Raw genomic sequence first — 15187 nt, forward strand, 5'->3', positions numbered from 1 at the left:
TTATTGGAAAAATGAGAAATTGCAATTCAACTTTTAACCCTTCTAACAAAAAAAAAATGATGTTCCAAAAATGATACAGCTGTAAAGTAGACATATGGCAATGTTATTAAAGGGACTCTGTCACCTATTTTTTCGTCTACAAGCTGCAGCCACCGCAGAGCAAAGTACTGCACTGCGCAGGTGCCGGGAAAGTTCATAGAGGCCAGGCGCCTGCACACTGCAGTACTTTGCTCTGCCCTCAACAGGGCAGATAAAGTACGCCTGCGCAGGAGCTGCGATGGGAAGCAAAGATGAGGATGTCATCGCAAGAAGATGGGAGGCACCGGAGCTGCGACACTCATCAGACCCGGACCGCCCCTGGGTGAATATAATCTAACTTGTTTTTCTTCTCTTTCAGGTTACATTGGGGGCTTATCTACAGCATTCTGTAATGCTGTAGATAAGCCCCTAATGGCGGAGGTCGTAGCTTATAGACGAAAAAATAGGTGACAGATTCCCTTTAAGTATTTTGTGTGGTATAACTATCTGCTTTAAGGGCAAAAAATATTAACGTTTGAAACTTGCAAAATTTTCAAATGTTTGATATTTTCATAGATTAAAATTTACTCCTATTTTGAAGTACAACATGTCACGAAAAAACATTCTCAGGCTATGTGCACACGTTGAGTATTTGCTTGCAGAAATTTCTGCACTGTTTCTGCATCTCTTGGTAGGAAAAACGCTGCAGAAAAACTCGCATTTTTTCAAAACAATTGTTCAATAAGAATAAAGTTTTGGAATGGCCAAGTGTAATGCTCCTGCCAGTGTCCCTGCATGGTGTCCCTTCCCCCTCCATGCAGAGGCGCCAGCTTACTCACCAACCCAGCCCCGTGGCATTGTCTCAAGATGAGTACCTTCTGCTGCTTCCTGCTTTCGGATTGTGCATGCCGCAGTCCGGCGGTGCACCTAGTATGCGCTTGCCCACGCTTCCCCGTTCTTAAAAGGACAGCGCACATTATGCTAAATGCTCTCAGCTTGTTGCTGACAGGCATTTAGCATAAGTAGTACCCCTGCAAGATGGCTCCCAGCCAGTGGCTCTAGTGAACACCAAGGTAGCTGCTTAGCTATGCTCCTTCTTGGACAGGTCCGGTCCTGTGGCACAGTAGATATCCACAAATCCACGTGTGCCACGGTTGTGCGTAACACCAAGTCAAAGTTTTGACCTTAATCCTATTGAACAGTTCATGGAAGAAACCACCAAGATAACAGTTGAAGCTGCTTTGTAGTGACAAATAGGCTAAAATTTCTTCAAACCAATGTTCAGGACTAATCAACAATTACCAGAAACGTTTAGATGCCGTTATTCCTGCACAATTATTATTATTATTATTATTATTATTATTATTATTATTATTTATTTATATAGCACCATTGATTCCATGGTGCTGTACAGGAGAAGGGGTTACATACAAATTACAGATATCACTTACAGTAAACAAACTAACAATGGCAGACTGATACAGAGGGAAGAGAGGACCCTGCCCTTTCGGGCTTACATGCTACAGGATGGTGGGGAAGGAGACAGTAGGTTGGTGGGTTGCAGCAGTTTCGGTGTTGGTTGAGGTGATATCACCGGTAGTGGTGACAGAGAAGGAGGTAGCGGGGTCATTGCAGGCTGTAGGCTTTCTTGAAGAGGTGGGTTTTCAGGTTCCGTCTGAAGGATCCAAATGTGGTTGATAGTCGGACTTGTTGGGACAAAGAATTCCAGAGATTAGGGGCAGTTCGGTAGAAGTCTTGGAGGCGATTGGGTGAGGAGCAAATAAGTGTGGAGGAGAGAAGGAGGTCTTGGGAGGACCGGAGATTACGTGAGGGAAGGTATCGGGAGATTAGTTCAGAGACATATGGGGGAGACAGGTTATAGATGGCCTTGTAGGTCAATATTAGTAATTTGAACTGGATACGCTGAGGGAATGGGAGCCAGTGAAGAGATTTGCAGAGGGGAGAAGCGGAGGAGTAGCGAGGAGAGAGATGAATTATTCGGGCAGCAGAGTTAAGGATGGACTGCAGAGGTGCGAGGGTGTTAGCAGGGAGACCACAGAAAAGGATGTTGCAGTAGTCAAGGCGGGAGATGATGAGGGCATGCACAAGCATTTTAGTAGATTGAGGGTTGAGGAAAGGACAGATTCTGGAAATATTTTTTAGCTGGAGGCGACAGGAGGTAGAAAGAGCTTGGATGTGCGGTTTGAAGGACAGTGCAGAGTCAAAGGTTACTCCGAGGCAGCGGACTTCCGGTACTGGGGAAAGCGTGATGTCATTAATTGTTATAGCTAGGTCGGGTAAGGAAGATCTGTGAGATGGAGGAAAGATGATGAGTTTAGATTTGTCCACATTGAGCTTGAGGAAGCGAGAGGAGAAGAAGGAGGATATGGCTGATAGACACTCTGGGATTCTGGACAGCAGAGAGGTGACGTCTGGGCCAGAGAGGTAGATCTGAGTGTCATCAGCATAAAGGTGGTACTGGAATCCATGGGACTTTATGAGTTGCCCCAGACCAAGTGTATAGATTGAGAAGAGTAGGGGTCCTAAAACAGAGCCTTGGGGGACTCCAACAATGCGATCACAACAGAACCTAAAAGCAAAGGATCTCAAGTGCACAGTTCATGCTAGACAGCCCAGGAATTTACAGGAACTGGAGACTTTTTGCCAAGACGAGTGGGCAGCTTTACCATCTGAGAAAATAAAGAACCTCATCCACAAGTACCACAAAAGACTTAAAGCTGTCATTGATCTTAGAGGGGGCAATACACGGTATTAAGAAATGGGATATGTAAACTTTTGATCATTGTCATTTCGATGTTTTGGGTTGTCGTTATGAGGTAAACGAGAAAACACAGTAGTTTCACAATAAATGGCTTCACCCAACCACTAACAATGAGTGGAGAAAAAGTTTTGGTGTTATCATTCATATTCTCTGAAAAAAGGCCAAGAAAGCAAAAATTCTGCCGGGGTATGTAAACTTTTGAACACAACTGTACACTCCTCAACATTGTAATTGTAACACCAATAAGCAAAAGTCAGGAATTATGGAAATCACAGAACCTATAGACAATGTAAACAATGTAAGCATTCAGTATGAGTGCCATATGTAGGAATAAGAGCACACCCTCAGCATGTTATCAAGTAAGTTATTAATCATTGTCTGAGTAATTTTCTGCCATGCTGAATGCGCTTGACCATGGAAATCATCAAGATCCGCTTCTGGCTTCTCGGTGCAGTGCTCGTACTCAATACCGAAAAAAAAATCCAGATTTTTTTTTCATAATTTGCATGTCAGTAACATGTCTATCAATCCTGTGATTTCCATAATTCCATGACTTTTCATTCTTGGTGTTGCAATTTCAATGCTGAGGAGAGAATAGTTTCGCTAAGGGATTTCATGTTCTACTGTAGTTATACGACCATAAGATAAGTCTATAGTCATTTATATAAATTCTCCAAGCCGATATTTGAAAAATGTAAAAAGCTGCAAGGTACTGCAGTCTACTCACCTTAGGCTGAATAAGACGTTTCCATCTGGAAACACGCGGAGCATGATGTTTTCCATTGTGGTATCATGTATGAAGGACCGTTTGGAATGAACGAAGAAAACATCAGGTACCCAAATTTTCTTTATTAGTCTTCCATCAAATGTCATGCTCCTGTTGTTGGTGCTCTGAAAGGAGAGTCTCTCATCTTTCCAGTAATGTCTGAGGTATAAGGTCATTGTAAAATCCTTGACAGGCCAACAGAAGAAAGTGGAAAAAAGGAGATATTATAACAAAAACACATTTGGAAAACGCACTCTCCAGACATTTACGGTACATGTGCCAGGTGCCCAACTCCAAGTGATGCAACTGTCCTTGAGGGAAAGGTCATCAAGGCAATGCATTTGTCTTATTACCCTGATGAATCTCAGAAGAGTGAAACACGTTGACAAGGCTCTTTCTCTATTTTAATAGCGCCTTGTTTTTCTGGTCATTATTTTAAAATAGGATACAATCTCTGATGAATAGATAGTGGACGGTAGTCCTTTTGCTTTATGCTAGTTATACAATGACTTGCTATCGGAGCTGCACACCTAAAGAGCTACAAATTGGTACAGTTGTGGCCAAAAGTATTGACACCCTGCAAATCTGTCAGGTAATACTCAGTTTCTTCCTGAAAATGATTGCAAACACAAATTCTTTGGTATTATTATCTTCATTTAATTTGTCTTAAATGAAAAAACACAAAAAGAATTGTCATAAAGCCAAATTGGATATAATTCCACACCAAACATAAAAAAGAGGGTGGACAAAAGTATTGGCACTGTTCGAAAAATCATGTGATGCTTCTCTAATTTGTGTAATTAACAGCACCTGTAACTTACCTGTGCCACCTAACAGGTGTTGGCAATAACTAAATCACACTTGCAGCCAGTTGACATGGATTAAAGTTGACTCAACCTCTGTCCTGTGTCCTTGTGTGTACCACATTGAGCATGGAGAAAAGAAAGAAGACCAAAGAACTGTCTGAGGACTTGAGAAACCAAATTGTGAGGAAGCATGAGCAATCTCCAAAGACCTGAATATTCCTGTGTCTACCGTGCGCAGTGTCATCAAGAAGTTTAAAGCCCATGGCACTGTGGCTAACCTCCCTAGATGTGGACGGAAAAGGAAAATTGACAAGAGATTTCAACGCAAGATTGTGCGGATGTTGGATAAAGAACCTCGACTAACATCCAAACAAGTTCAAGCTGCCCTGCAGTCCGAGGGTACAACAGTGTCAACCCGTACTATCCGTCGGCGTCTGAATGAAAAGGGACTGTATGGTAGGAGACCCAGGAAGACCCCACTTCTTACCCCGAGACATAAAAAAGCCAGGCTGGAGTTTGCCAAAACTTACCTGAAAAAGCCTAAAACGTTTTGGAAGAATGTTCTCTGGTCAGATGAGACAAAAGTAGAGCTTTTTGGGCAAAGGCATCAACATAGAGTTTACAGGAGAAAAAAAGAGGCATTCAAAGAAAAGAACACGGTCCCTACAGTCAAACATGGCGGAGGTTCCTTGATGTTTTGGGGTTGCTTTGCTGCCTCTGGCACGGACTGCTTGACCGTGTGCATGGCTTTATGAAGTCTGAAGACTATCAACAAATTTTGCAGCATAATGTAGGGCCCAGTGTGAGAAAGCTGGGTCTCCCTCAGAGGTCATGGGTCTTCCAGCAGGACAATGACCCAAAACACACTTCAAAAAGCACTAGAAAATGGTTTGAGAGAAAGCACTGGATACTTCTAAGGTGGCCAACAATGAGTCCAGACCTGAATCCCATAGAACACCTGTGGAGAGATCTAAAAATGGCAGTTTGGAGAAGGCACCCTTCAAATATCAGGGACCTGGAGCAGTTTGCCAAAGAAGAATGGTCTAAAATTCCAGCAGAACATTGTAAGAAACTCATTGATGGTTACAGGAAGCGGTTGGTCGCAGTTATTTTGGCTAAAGGTTGTGCAACCAAGTATTAGGCTGAGGGTGCCAATACTTTTGTCTGGCCCATTTTTGGAGTTTTGTGTGAAATGATCAATGTTTTGCTTCTTGCTTCATTCTCTTGTGTTTTTTCATTTAAGACAAATTAAATGAAGATAATAATACCAAAGAATTTGTGTTTGCAATCATTTTCATGAAGAAACTGAGTATTATCTGACAGAATTGCAGGGGTGTCAATACCTTTGGCCACAACAGTAGATCTATCCACATGTGTATTACAATTGAATGATTCAACTAGCGCATCCGCACAATCTTGCGTTGAAATCTCTTGTCAATTTTCCTTTTCCGTCCACATCTATGGAGGTTAGCCACAGTGCCATGGGCTTTAAACTTCTTGATGACACTGCGCACGGTAGACACAGGAACATTCAGGTCTTTGGAGATGGACTTGTAGCCTTGAGATTGCTCATGCTTCCTCAAAATTTGGTTTCTCAAGTCCTCAGATAGTTCTTTGGTCTTCTTTCTTTTCTCCATGCTTAATGTGGTACACACAAGGACACAGGACAGAGGTTGAGTCAACTTGAATCCATGTCAACTGGCTGCAAGTGTGATTTAGTTATTGCCAACACCTGTTAGGTGCCACAGGTAAGTTATAGGTGCTGTTAATTACACAAACTAGAGAAGCATCACATGATTTTTCGAACAGTGCCAATACTTTTGTCCACCCTCTTTTTTATGTTTGTTGTGGAATTATATCCAATTTGGCTTTAGGACAATTCTTTTTGTGTTTTTTCATTTAAGACAAATTAAATGAAGATAATAATAACAAAGAATTTGTGTTTGCAATCATTTTCAGGAAGAAACTGAGTATTATCTGACAGAATTGTAGGGGTGTCAATACTTTTGGCCACAACTGTATTTATATATATATATATATATATATATATATATATAACAACAACAGATCCATTAAGGAGCAGAGTGTAATTTTAATGTGCACCTTAACATATGATTTGCACTAGTTTCACTCCAATTTTTTATTTAAAGGGGTTTTGAGATTAACAAAGTTAATTTTAATCAACATTTTAACGAATAGGTCTTGGAATAATAAGTTCCACAATTGGATGTGTTCAAAAAATGTTTTCCTGTGCTGAGATAATGTTATTAATGTGCCCCTGCTGTGTGCTGTGTAATGGCTGTGTCTGACCGTGCAGGAACATGGTCTGATCATACCACAGCTCCTGGGCAGGGAAGGAAGCAAAAGAGTATACAGACAGGACAGCTGAGGATCACAGCTGATTCTTTCAGGTAAAACATTGCTTAAAAACAGGCAGTGAAATGTTTTTCCCCACAAAAAGAATAATTTGCAATCCTATGCTGTCCTGTCTGTATACTTTCTTTTGCGTCCTCCCCCGCCCAGGAGCTGTGGTATGATCAGACCATGTTCCTGTAGAATCAGACACAGCCATTACACAGTACACAGCAGGGGCACATTTATAAGAATATCTCTGCACAGGGACATTTTTTTTTAACACATCCAATTGTTGAGCTTACTGTTTTTTTATTCCAAGATCTATTAATTAATATGTACTTGTTTTATGGGACAATCCCTTTAATAATTAAAAGTTATGTTTATTTTGGATTGGTTAGAATGGGATTTTTTGGACTTAATCATAGAATCATAGAATCATAGAATCGTAGAGTTGGAAGGGACCTCCTGGGCCATCTGGTCCAACCCCCTGCTCAAAGCAGGATTCGCTAAATCATCCCAGTCAGATGTCTGTCCAGCCTCTGTTTGAAGACTTCCATTGAAGGAGAACTCACCACTTCTCGTGGCAGCCTGTTCCACTCATTGATCACTCTAACTGTCAAAAAGTTTTTTCTAATATCTAATCTGTGTCTCCTCCCATTCAGTTTCATCCCATTGCTTCTAGTCTTTCCTTGTGCAAATGAGAATAAAGTTGATCCTTCTACAATGTGACAGCCCTTTAGATATTTGTAGACAGCAATTAAGTCTCCTCTCAGTCTTCTCTTTTGCAAACTAAACATTCCCAAATCCTGCAACCTTTCCTCATAAGACAGGGTTTGCAGACCGGTCACCATTCTGGTCGCTCTTTTCTGAACTTGCTCCAGTTTGTTGATGTCTTTTTTAAAATGTGGTGCCCAAAACTGGACACAATATTCCAGATGAGGTCTGACCAAAGAGGAGTAGAGGGAAATAATGACTTCACGTGATCTAGACTGTATGCTTCTGTTAATACATCCTAGAACTGCATTTGCCTTTTTTGCTGCTGCATCACACTGTTGACTCATATTCAGTCTGTGATCTATTAGTATACCCAAGTCTTTTTCACATGTGCTGTCACTTAGCCCTATTCCTCCCATTCTATATATGCTTTTTTCATTTTTATTGCCCAGATGTAGTACTTTGCATTTCTCCCTGTTAAAAACCATTCTGTTAGTTACTGCCCACTTCTCCAGTTTATTTAAATCTTTTTGAATCCTCTCTCTCTCTTCTCTAGTATTAGCTATCCCTCCTAGCTTTGTGTCATCAGCAAATTTAATCAGTTTACCCTCAATTCCTTCATCTAAATCGTTGATAAAGATGTTGAACAATACAGGGCCCAGGACAGAGCCCTGTGGTACCCCACTTGAGACATTCTTCCAACTGGATGTGCAGCCATTTACGACCACTCTTTGGGTCCGATCACTAAGCCAGTTATGAATCCACCTAACAGTTGCCTTGTCCATTCCATACTTAGTCATTTTTTCAATAAGGATTGTATGAGAGACTTTGTCAAATGCTTTGCTGAAGTCAAGATATACTATATCTACAGCATTTCCTTGATCCACCCAATCAGTGATACCGTCATAGAAGGAAATTAAGTTAGTCTGACATGACTTATTAGTTACAAACCCATGCTGACTCTGTTTGATCACTTCATTCTTATCCAGGTATTGACTTACATGTTGTTTAATAATTTGTTCAAAGATCTTTCCTGGTATAGAAGTCAGACTCACCGGCCTATAGTTGCCTGGGTCCACCTTCTTCCCCTTTTTGAAGATAGGAACAACATTTGCTCTTCTCCAGTCTTCTGGCACTTCTCCTGTTCTCCAAGAATTTTCAAAGATTATGGAGAGTGGTTCAGAAATTTCTTCTGCTATCTCCTTCAGTACTCTGGGGTGTAATTCATCTGGACCTGGAGACTTGAATTCATTTAGGTTAGCTAAGTGTTTCCTCACTATCTTTCTGTTTATAGATATCCTGGATTCTTCTATTCCCTTAATAGGACAGTGAATAACAGTTGGTGTTACATTTCCTTTCTGAGAGAAAACAGATGCAAAATAGGAATTTAAAAGTTCAGCCTTCTCAACATCCTGTCTTACCATTTCATCATTTTCATCCTGTAAAAATCCTATAGCATCTTTGACTTTTCTTTTACTTTTGACATATCCCCAAAATCCTTTATTATTGCTTTTGACATCTCTTGCAAGCCTCAATTCATTTTCAGCTTTAGCTAATCTGATTTGTGCCCTGCAGATTCTGCAGACAGCATTATATTCTTCTTTAGATATGCCTCCCTCTTTCCATTTTATAAACATTTTTTTCTTCCTTTTTAGCATGTGCTTAAGTTCTGTGTTCACCCATCCTAGTTTCCTTAAATGCTTCCTATTCTTCCCTCTTTTCGGAATTGTTAACAACTGTGCTTTGAGAATTTCATTTTTCAAGATTTCCCATCCTTCCTGGACATTTTTGTCTTTAAGGATATCCAGCCATTGGATCCCTCCAATTATCTTTCTGAATCCCTTGTTTTTATTGTATTAAAATATTAATTAATCCCTACCGATATCATTGAGCCATTATGGTGTGATCAAGTAAAAATAAACATGTTTGATGAAAAAGAATTTTAGCAGTTAGATAGCCACAAAGATGACTGGGGTAATTTATCATTACCGAATTTATCATTACAGTTTTCTGGAGTCAAAAGTTGCAAAATTTGCACTAAAGTTTTGCAACTTCATGCGCCAAAAATCTTTATAGTCATTTGAATAGAGAAAATACCTTCCATAAAAACTCGTATATGGTAAAGTGGGAATCGGAACTAAATACTTCTATTAACCACGAACAATGGGAAAATTCTCCAACATTTCTATGATCATTCACGAGGCTTACTATAAAACCCTCGTTAGTGTCATGATCCATGCTGGATCATGTCAGATAAGAGCACTGGTAACCTTTTTTTTTTCCTCTCTCTAGCTTTGTGCTTAGAGATAGCTTTGCGCCCAGTGGCCAGTATGGTCATTGCACTGGTGTTTTTAGAGATAATTTTGCCCCCCGGTGGTGGCTAGTGTAAATGCATGGGAATCACTAACAGGTGTGTTTTCTCAATAAAGGTGTATCAGTTGTGCTCACTCACGTTGGTGATATTGTTGGGCTTTTCCAACCATCCTGGGTGAAGGAAGGAGCTTAGGAGAGTCCAAGGCAGCTCAGTCATTGTCCTGGAGTGGCAGCTATGGTGTCAGCGAGGAGTTCGTGTAAAGCATGGTGGAGTGGCAGCTATGGTGTCAGTGAAGAATTCTTGCAAAGATTGGTGGAGTGGCAGCTATGGTGTAGAGCTGTACTCAGTTGCTGGACTCTGTTGCTGGAAGCTGCACTCAGGTGCTGGACTCCGTTGCTGGACAGTTGCTGGACACTGTTGCTGGACAGCTGCACTCAGGTGCTGGGCTCTTTTGCTCCAAAGTGGCACTCGGGTGCTGGACGCTGTTGCTGTAAAGCTGCACCAAGGTGTTGGACCCGGTGGGAGGAAGATGCACTCAGGTGTTGGACTCTGTTGCCAGGAGCAAGTGCATCAGAGCAAAGCTAAGTGTTTCCCTGTTTGTCACTTTTCCTCATGTTGGTGTTAGTACAGCGGTGGGGCCTGTGCCTGCACCACCCAGTTCCCTAGTAAGGAATAGGTGTAGGGTTTGCTAGGGTGACAGGTATCCTGATCGGTGACAGGTGAGGAGCCGGTATAGGGAACGTTAGGAGTGTTAGGGACAGCGATTCACGGGAGTGCAGGAGGTCTCCACGTTCCCCATCCCCTATCACAGGGCCCACCATTGTAAATGTTTCCCTATCCCCTGTGTCTTGTTGTATTAGTTACTGGCCTGCAGGCCCTGTCACACTGGACAATTGCACGTGCCGTGTCCTGTTGTATTAGTTACCGGCCGGCTGGCCGTGTCACACAGGACGGGACACGTGACATTATCACCAACCATACATTTTTTCTGGTGAGCCTTTGGCCATGTTCAGACATGTGAGCAATTGCTGCTGGGCCTCACTAGGGTGAGTGAGGAGCTGCATGGTGTGTTAAAGCAGTTCCAGCAGCAGTAACCGGGGTCTGGGGCCTTCCCTCTGACTCAACCAGAAAATCAAATTGCGGCTCTGGCAAAGAAGCCAATAGAGTTTCTGCTGGGAGCGGGAATTGCTCATACAGTTGGACGTACCCAGGCAGGTGGGTGGAGTTGGTGTCCCTATGGTGCTGTCTGGGGTTCCCCGAGGTGAAGGGGTGCATCCCTGTAGTGAGCAGACTGGTGATATGGTCCGCGGGGCTCATGCCAAATCTTCCATACCACCGAAGAAGCCGCCCCCTCCTGGTCGTGTGAAGGAAGGCGACCAGGGAGTGTATTTTTCCTCTATATCCCAGGCCCCTCCCTCTCCGGTGTGATCAGCAGGTGTGCTGCGGGGGAGTAGGGGCAAGTCTCTACTCTCGCCATTAGCCAACCCTGGAGGCGCAGACCTCGTAGTGGAAAGGGTTGGGGGGTGGTGTACCCCTTGGTGGAGTGCGGGGGTGTGAGTGTGGTGACACAGGGGGACGCCTCTGTTGTCAATCCCAGAGAGAGTTCACCGAATGTTGACAAACGAATGTGTGGCAATAAACGTTCAGGTCCGGACCTGTGTGTGAACGAGTGTGTATGGGTCCTACCAAAAAACATCTAGTTGGAAGTGTGTTGTGGAGTCTTACCAGCTCTTATCAAACATACACATATATAACTCGTTCCCCAGGATGGCGCTTTTGAGATGTGTGGTGTCTCCTGAACTTATATTGCCAATTCCAGCGGTACGTTTATCATAAACCTGAAGTGCAGGTGGTTGCTGGGGTGAACTCTGGATCTGGGCGTCCCCTCTGTAGGCAGTTCCTGATGAGGAGCGGTTTTGAGGGTCCAGAGGTCCCTCATTAAGGGGAGGGTACTGTCATGATCCATGCTGGATCATGTCAGATAAGAGCACTGGTAACCTTTTTTTTCCTCTCTCTAGCTTTGTGCGTAGAGATAGTTTTGCGCCCGGTGGCCAGTATGGTCATTGCACTGGTGTTTTTAGAGATAGTTTTGCCCCCGGTGGAGGTTAGTGTAATTGTACGGGAATCACTAACAAGTGTGTTTTCTCAATAAAGGTGTGTCAGTTGTGCTCACTCACATTGGTGATATTGTTGGGCTTTGAAGGAAGGAGCTTAGGAGAGTCCAGGGCAGCTCAGTCAGAGTCCTGGAGTGGCAGCTATGGTGTCAGCGAGGAGTTCGTGTAAAGCATGGTGGAGTGGCAGCTATGGTGTCAGTGAAGAATTCTTGCAAAGCTTGGTGGAGTGGCATGTTATGAATGGGTCACCGAGGAGAAAAAAACAAAACAAGCTAAGTCACAGAAAACCAGAGAGGTTGGTAACTATGCAGATTGCAGATCCCTGATCCTAAACACACAACTAGCAGCAGCCGTGGAGCGTACCTACGATGATCCTAGACGCTTTGTCACAGCCGGAGAACTACATAAGCCTGAAGCAAGAGAAGGGGAAAACTAACTGCCCCAGAGCAGACCCCAAAGGAAAGATAGCCCCCACACATGTATTGACGGTGAAACAAGATGAAAGCACAAACACAGGCAGGAAAATAGGCTGAGCAAACGATGGGGCCCAAACTAACTAGAAAGGATAGGAAAGGAAAGACACTGTCTGCAATCTGCACAAAACCCTACAAAAATAATGTCCAACACTTCTGATAGCAAAATTAACCCTGAAGTCACTAGACTTCTCCCACTATATCAGCACTCTGAAATATTCTGAGACAGAGCAAAAAGAGGCCAATCTAATAAGGGACAAAAAGCAAATTGGCCAATACAGGTAAATAAGAGTGGAAATTCAGCACAGCCCCAGCCGGCGCTGGCTGACCACACAAAAAAAAAACTTAACTTTAGATGACTGGAACAGAGCTGAAAACCAAGACCTGACAAGCCAGAAGGAATCACCAGCACCAGAATAGGGAGTCGGCTGTCTTAAATCCAGTCTAAGATTCCTGAGGTCCAATCGTCATCCTCATTATCAGGTGGCAGATCTTTACTAATTAAATCAGCCTCACTACCTCCTGTTACCACCAGAGGGAGCCTGGCAGGAGAACTCACAACTGGTGGACCAGAAAATGAACTCACAACAGTACCTCCCCCTTGAGGAGGGGTCACCGAACCCTCATCCACACCACCAGGCCGATCAGGATGGGCCCGGTGAAAAGCACGAACCAATCTATTGGCATGAATATCAGAGGCAGAGACCCAAGAATTATCCTCCTGGCCATAACCCTTCCATTTGACCAAATACTGGAGTCTCCGTCTAACCAAACGAGAATCCAATATTTTCTCTACCTCATATTCCACATTGCCTTCAACCAAGACAGGGTCAGGAGGTGCTTCCATAGGCACCACTGGCTCCACAAACCTCTTCAACAGAGATTTGTGAAATACGTTATAAGATAAGATAAGATAAGATAATCCTTTAATCGTCCCACCATGGGGAAATTCAGAGCATTACAGCAGCAAGGCAGGAACAAGTACAGATACAAATGCATAAAGGCATTACATTGACAGTAGGTAGGTACATATACCAAAAAAAAAAAATGGATCTTGAACGTAACTGGAAGAGCCAATCAAAAAGAAACAGGATTAAGAATCTCCAAAATCTTATAAGGTCCAATAAATCTTGGCTTAAGTTTTGGAGATGCAACCTTCATAGGAATATTCTTAGACGACAACCAAACCATATCACCCACTTTAAACTGGTGACCAATGGTCCTATGCCGGTTGGAAAATTGCTGGGCCTTTTCCTGAGAGAGTGACAACTTATCCACCACTTGGTCCCATATCTGCTGCATCCTCTCAACCACAGTGTCCACACCTGGGCAGGACGAAGATTCCACTTGCCCTGAAGAGAATCGAGGATGAAACCCAAAATTACAGAAAAAGGGTGACATCAAAGTGGCAGAACAAGCTCTATTGTTCAGTGCGAATTCAGGCAAGGGCAAAAATGAGACCCAATCATACTGATCAGCAGATATAAAACATCTCAAATAAGACTCCAAGGTCTGGTTTGTTCTCTCAGTCTGCCCATTGGTCTGGGGATGAAACACGGAGGAGAAGGATAACTGAATTCCCAGATTAGAACAAAAGGCTTTCTGGAATCAAACTGGACTCCTCTGTCGGACACAATGTTCTCAGGAATCCCATGTAACCGAACCACCTGTTGTAAAAACAAGGGCACCAACTCAGCGGAAGATGGCAACTTTGGGAGTGGTACAAGATGGACCATCTTCGAAAATCTATCACAAATCACCCAGATAACAGTCATCCTCTGAGAGACAGGAAGATCAGAAATAAAATCCATTGAGATATGGATCCATGGCCTCTTGGGCACCGGCAGGGGCATCAGCAACCCACTAGAACGAGAACAGGGTTTAGACCAAGAACAAGTCCCACAGGACTGTACAAAATTCCTGACGTCACGAGATAAGGCAGGCCACCAAAAAGACCGACTCACCAAATCTCTGGTACCAAAAATACCTGGATGACCAGCCAATGCGGAGCAATGAATTTCAGACATCACTCTCTTTCTCCACTGGTCAGGAACATACAATTTTCCCATAGGGCAACGCTCAGGTTTATCCTCCTGAAATTCCTCCAGGGCGCGTCTCAAATCGGGCAAAATGGCAGGAAGAACTACCCCCTCACCTAGGATGGTAGTAAGCTCGGTCACACTAAGGGAATCGGCAAAGAAACTCCTAGAAAGGGCGTCTGCCTTAACATTCTTAGTGCCCGGAAGAAAAGAGACCACAAAATTAAAACGCGTGAAAAACAAGGCCCATCTAGCCTGTCTAGGATTCAAGCGTTTGGCCGACTCCAGATAAATCAAATTCTTGTGATCGGTGAGGACCACAACTTGATGTCTAGCTCCCTCCAACCAATGTCTTCACTCCTCAAATGCCCATTTCAGGGCCAACAATTCCCGATTCCCCACGTCATAGTTGCGTTCAGATGGAGAGAATTTTCGAGAAAAGAAGGCACAGGGATTCATTTTAGAGGTCACAGGGTCTTTTTGGGACAAAACAGCTCCTGCACCAATATCAGAAGCATCTACCTCCACCTGAAATGGAAGTGAGACATCAGGTTGCCGTAAAACTGGAGCTGAAGTAAATCTCTTCTTAAGCTCCTGAAATGCTGAGACAGTCTCAGGAGACTAATTAAGCATATCAGCGCCCTTCTTGGTCAGCTCAGTCAGTGGTTTGACAATACCAGAAAAATTACCTATAAATTTACGATAGAAATTAGCAAAACCCAAAAACTTCTGGAGGGCCTTTAAAGAAGTAGGCTGAACCCAATCATAAATGGCCTGTACCTTGGCCGGGTCCATTTCAATAGTCG

At 43.2% G+C, this 15187-nt stretch overlaps 1 protein-coding gene across 3 annotated transcripts in view; it reads right to left on the reverse strand.

Moving 5' to 3' along the window:
• GABRR3 (gamma-aminobutyric acid type A receptor subunit rho3) overlaps positions 1-15187 on the reverse strand; it is a 160215-nt gene that overhangs the window by 91515 nt on the left and 53513 nt on the right. For all 3 annotated transcript variants that reach the window (XM_073584411.1, XM_073584409.1, XM_073584408.1), the window contains one exon: positions 3528-3751. In XM_073584411.1, the coding sequence (XP_073440512.1) occupies positions 3528-3751 (224 nt within the window). The remainder of the gene's footprint in view (positions 1-3527; positions 3752-15187) is intronic.

The sequence above is a fragment of the Dendrobates tinctorius genome, unplaced genomic scaffold, assembly GCF_039654945.1.
Source record: "Dendrobates tinctorius isolate UK_male_01 unplaced genomic scaffold, ASM3965494v1 ptg000084l, whole genome shotgun sequence".
NCBI lineage: Eukaryota > Metazoa > Chordata > Amphibia > Anura > Dendrobatidae > Dendrobates > Dendrobates tinctorius.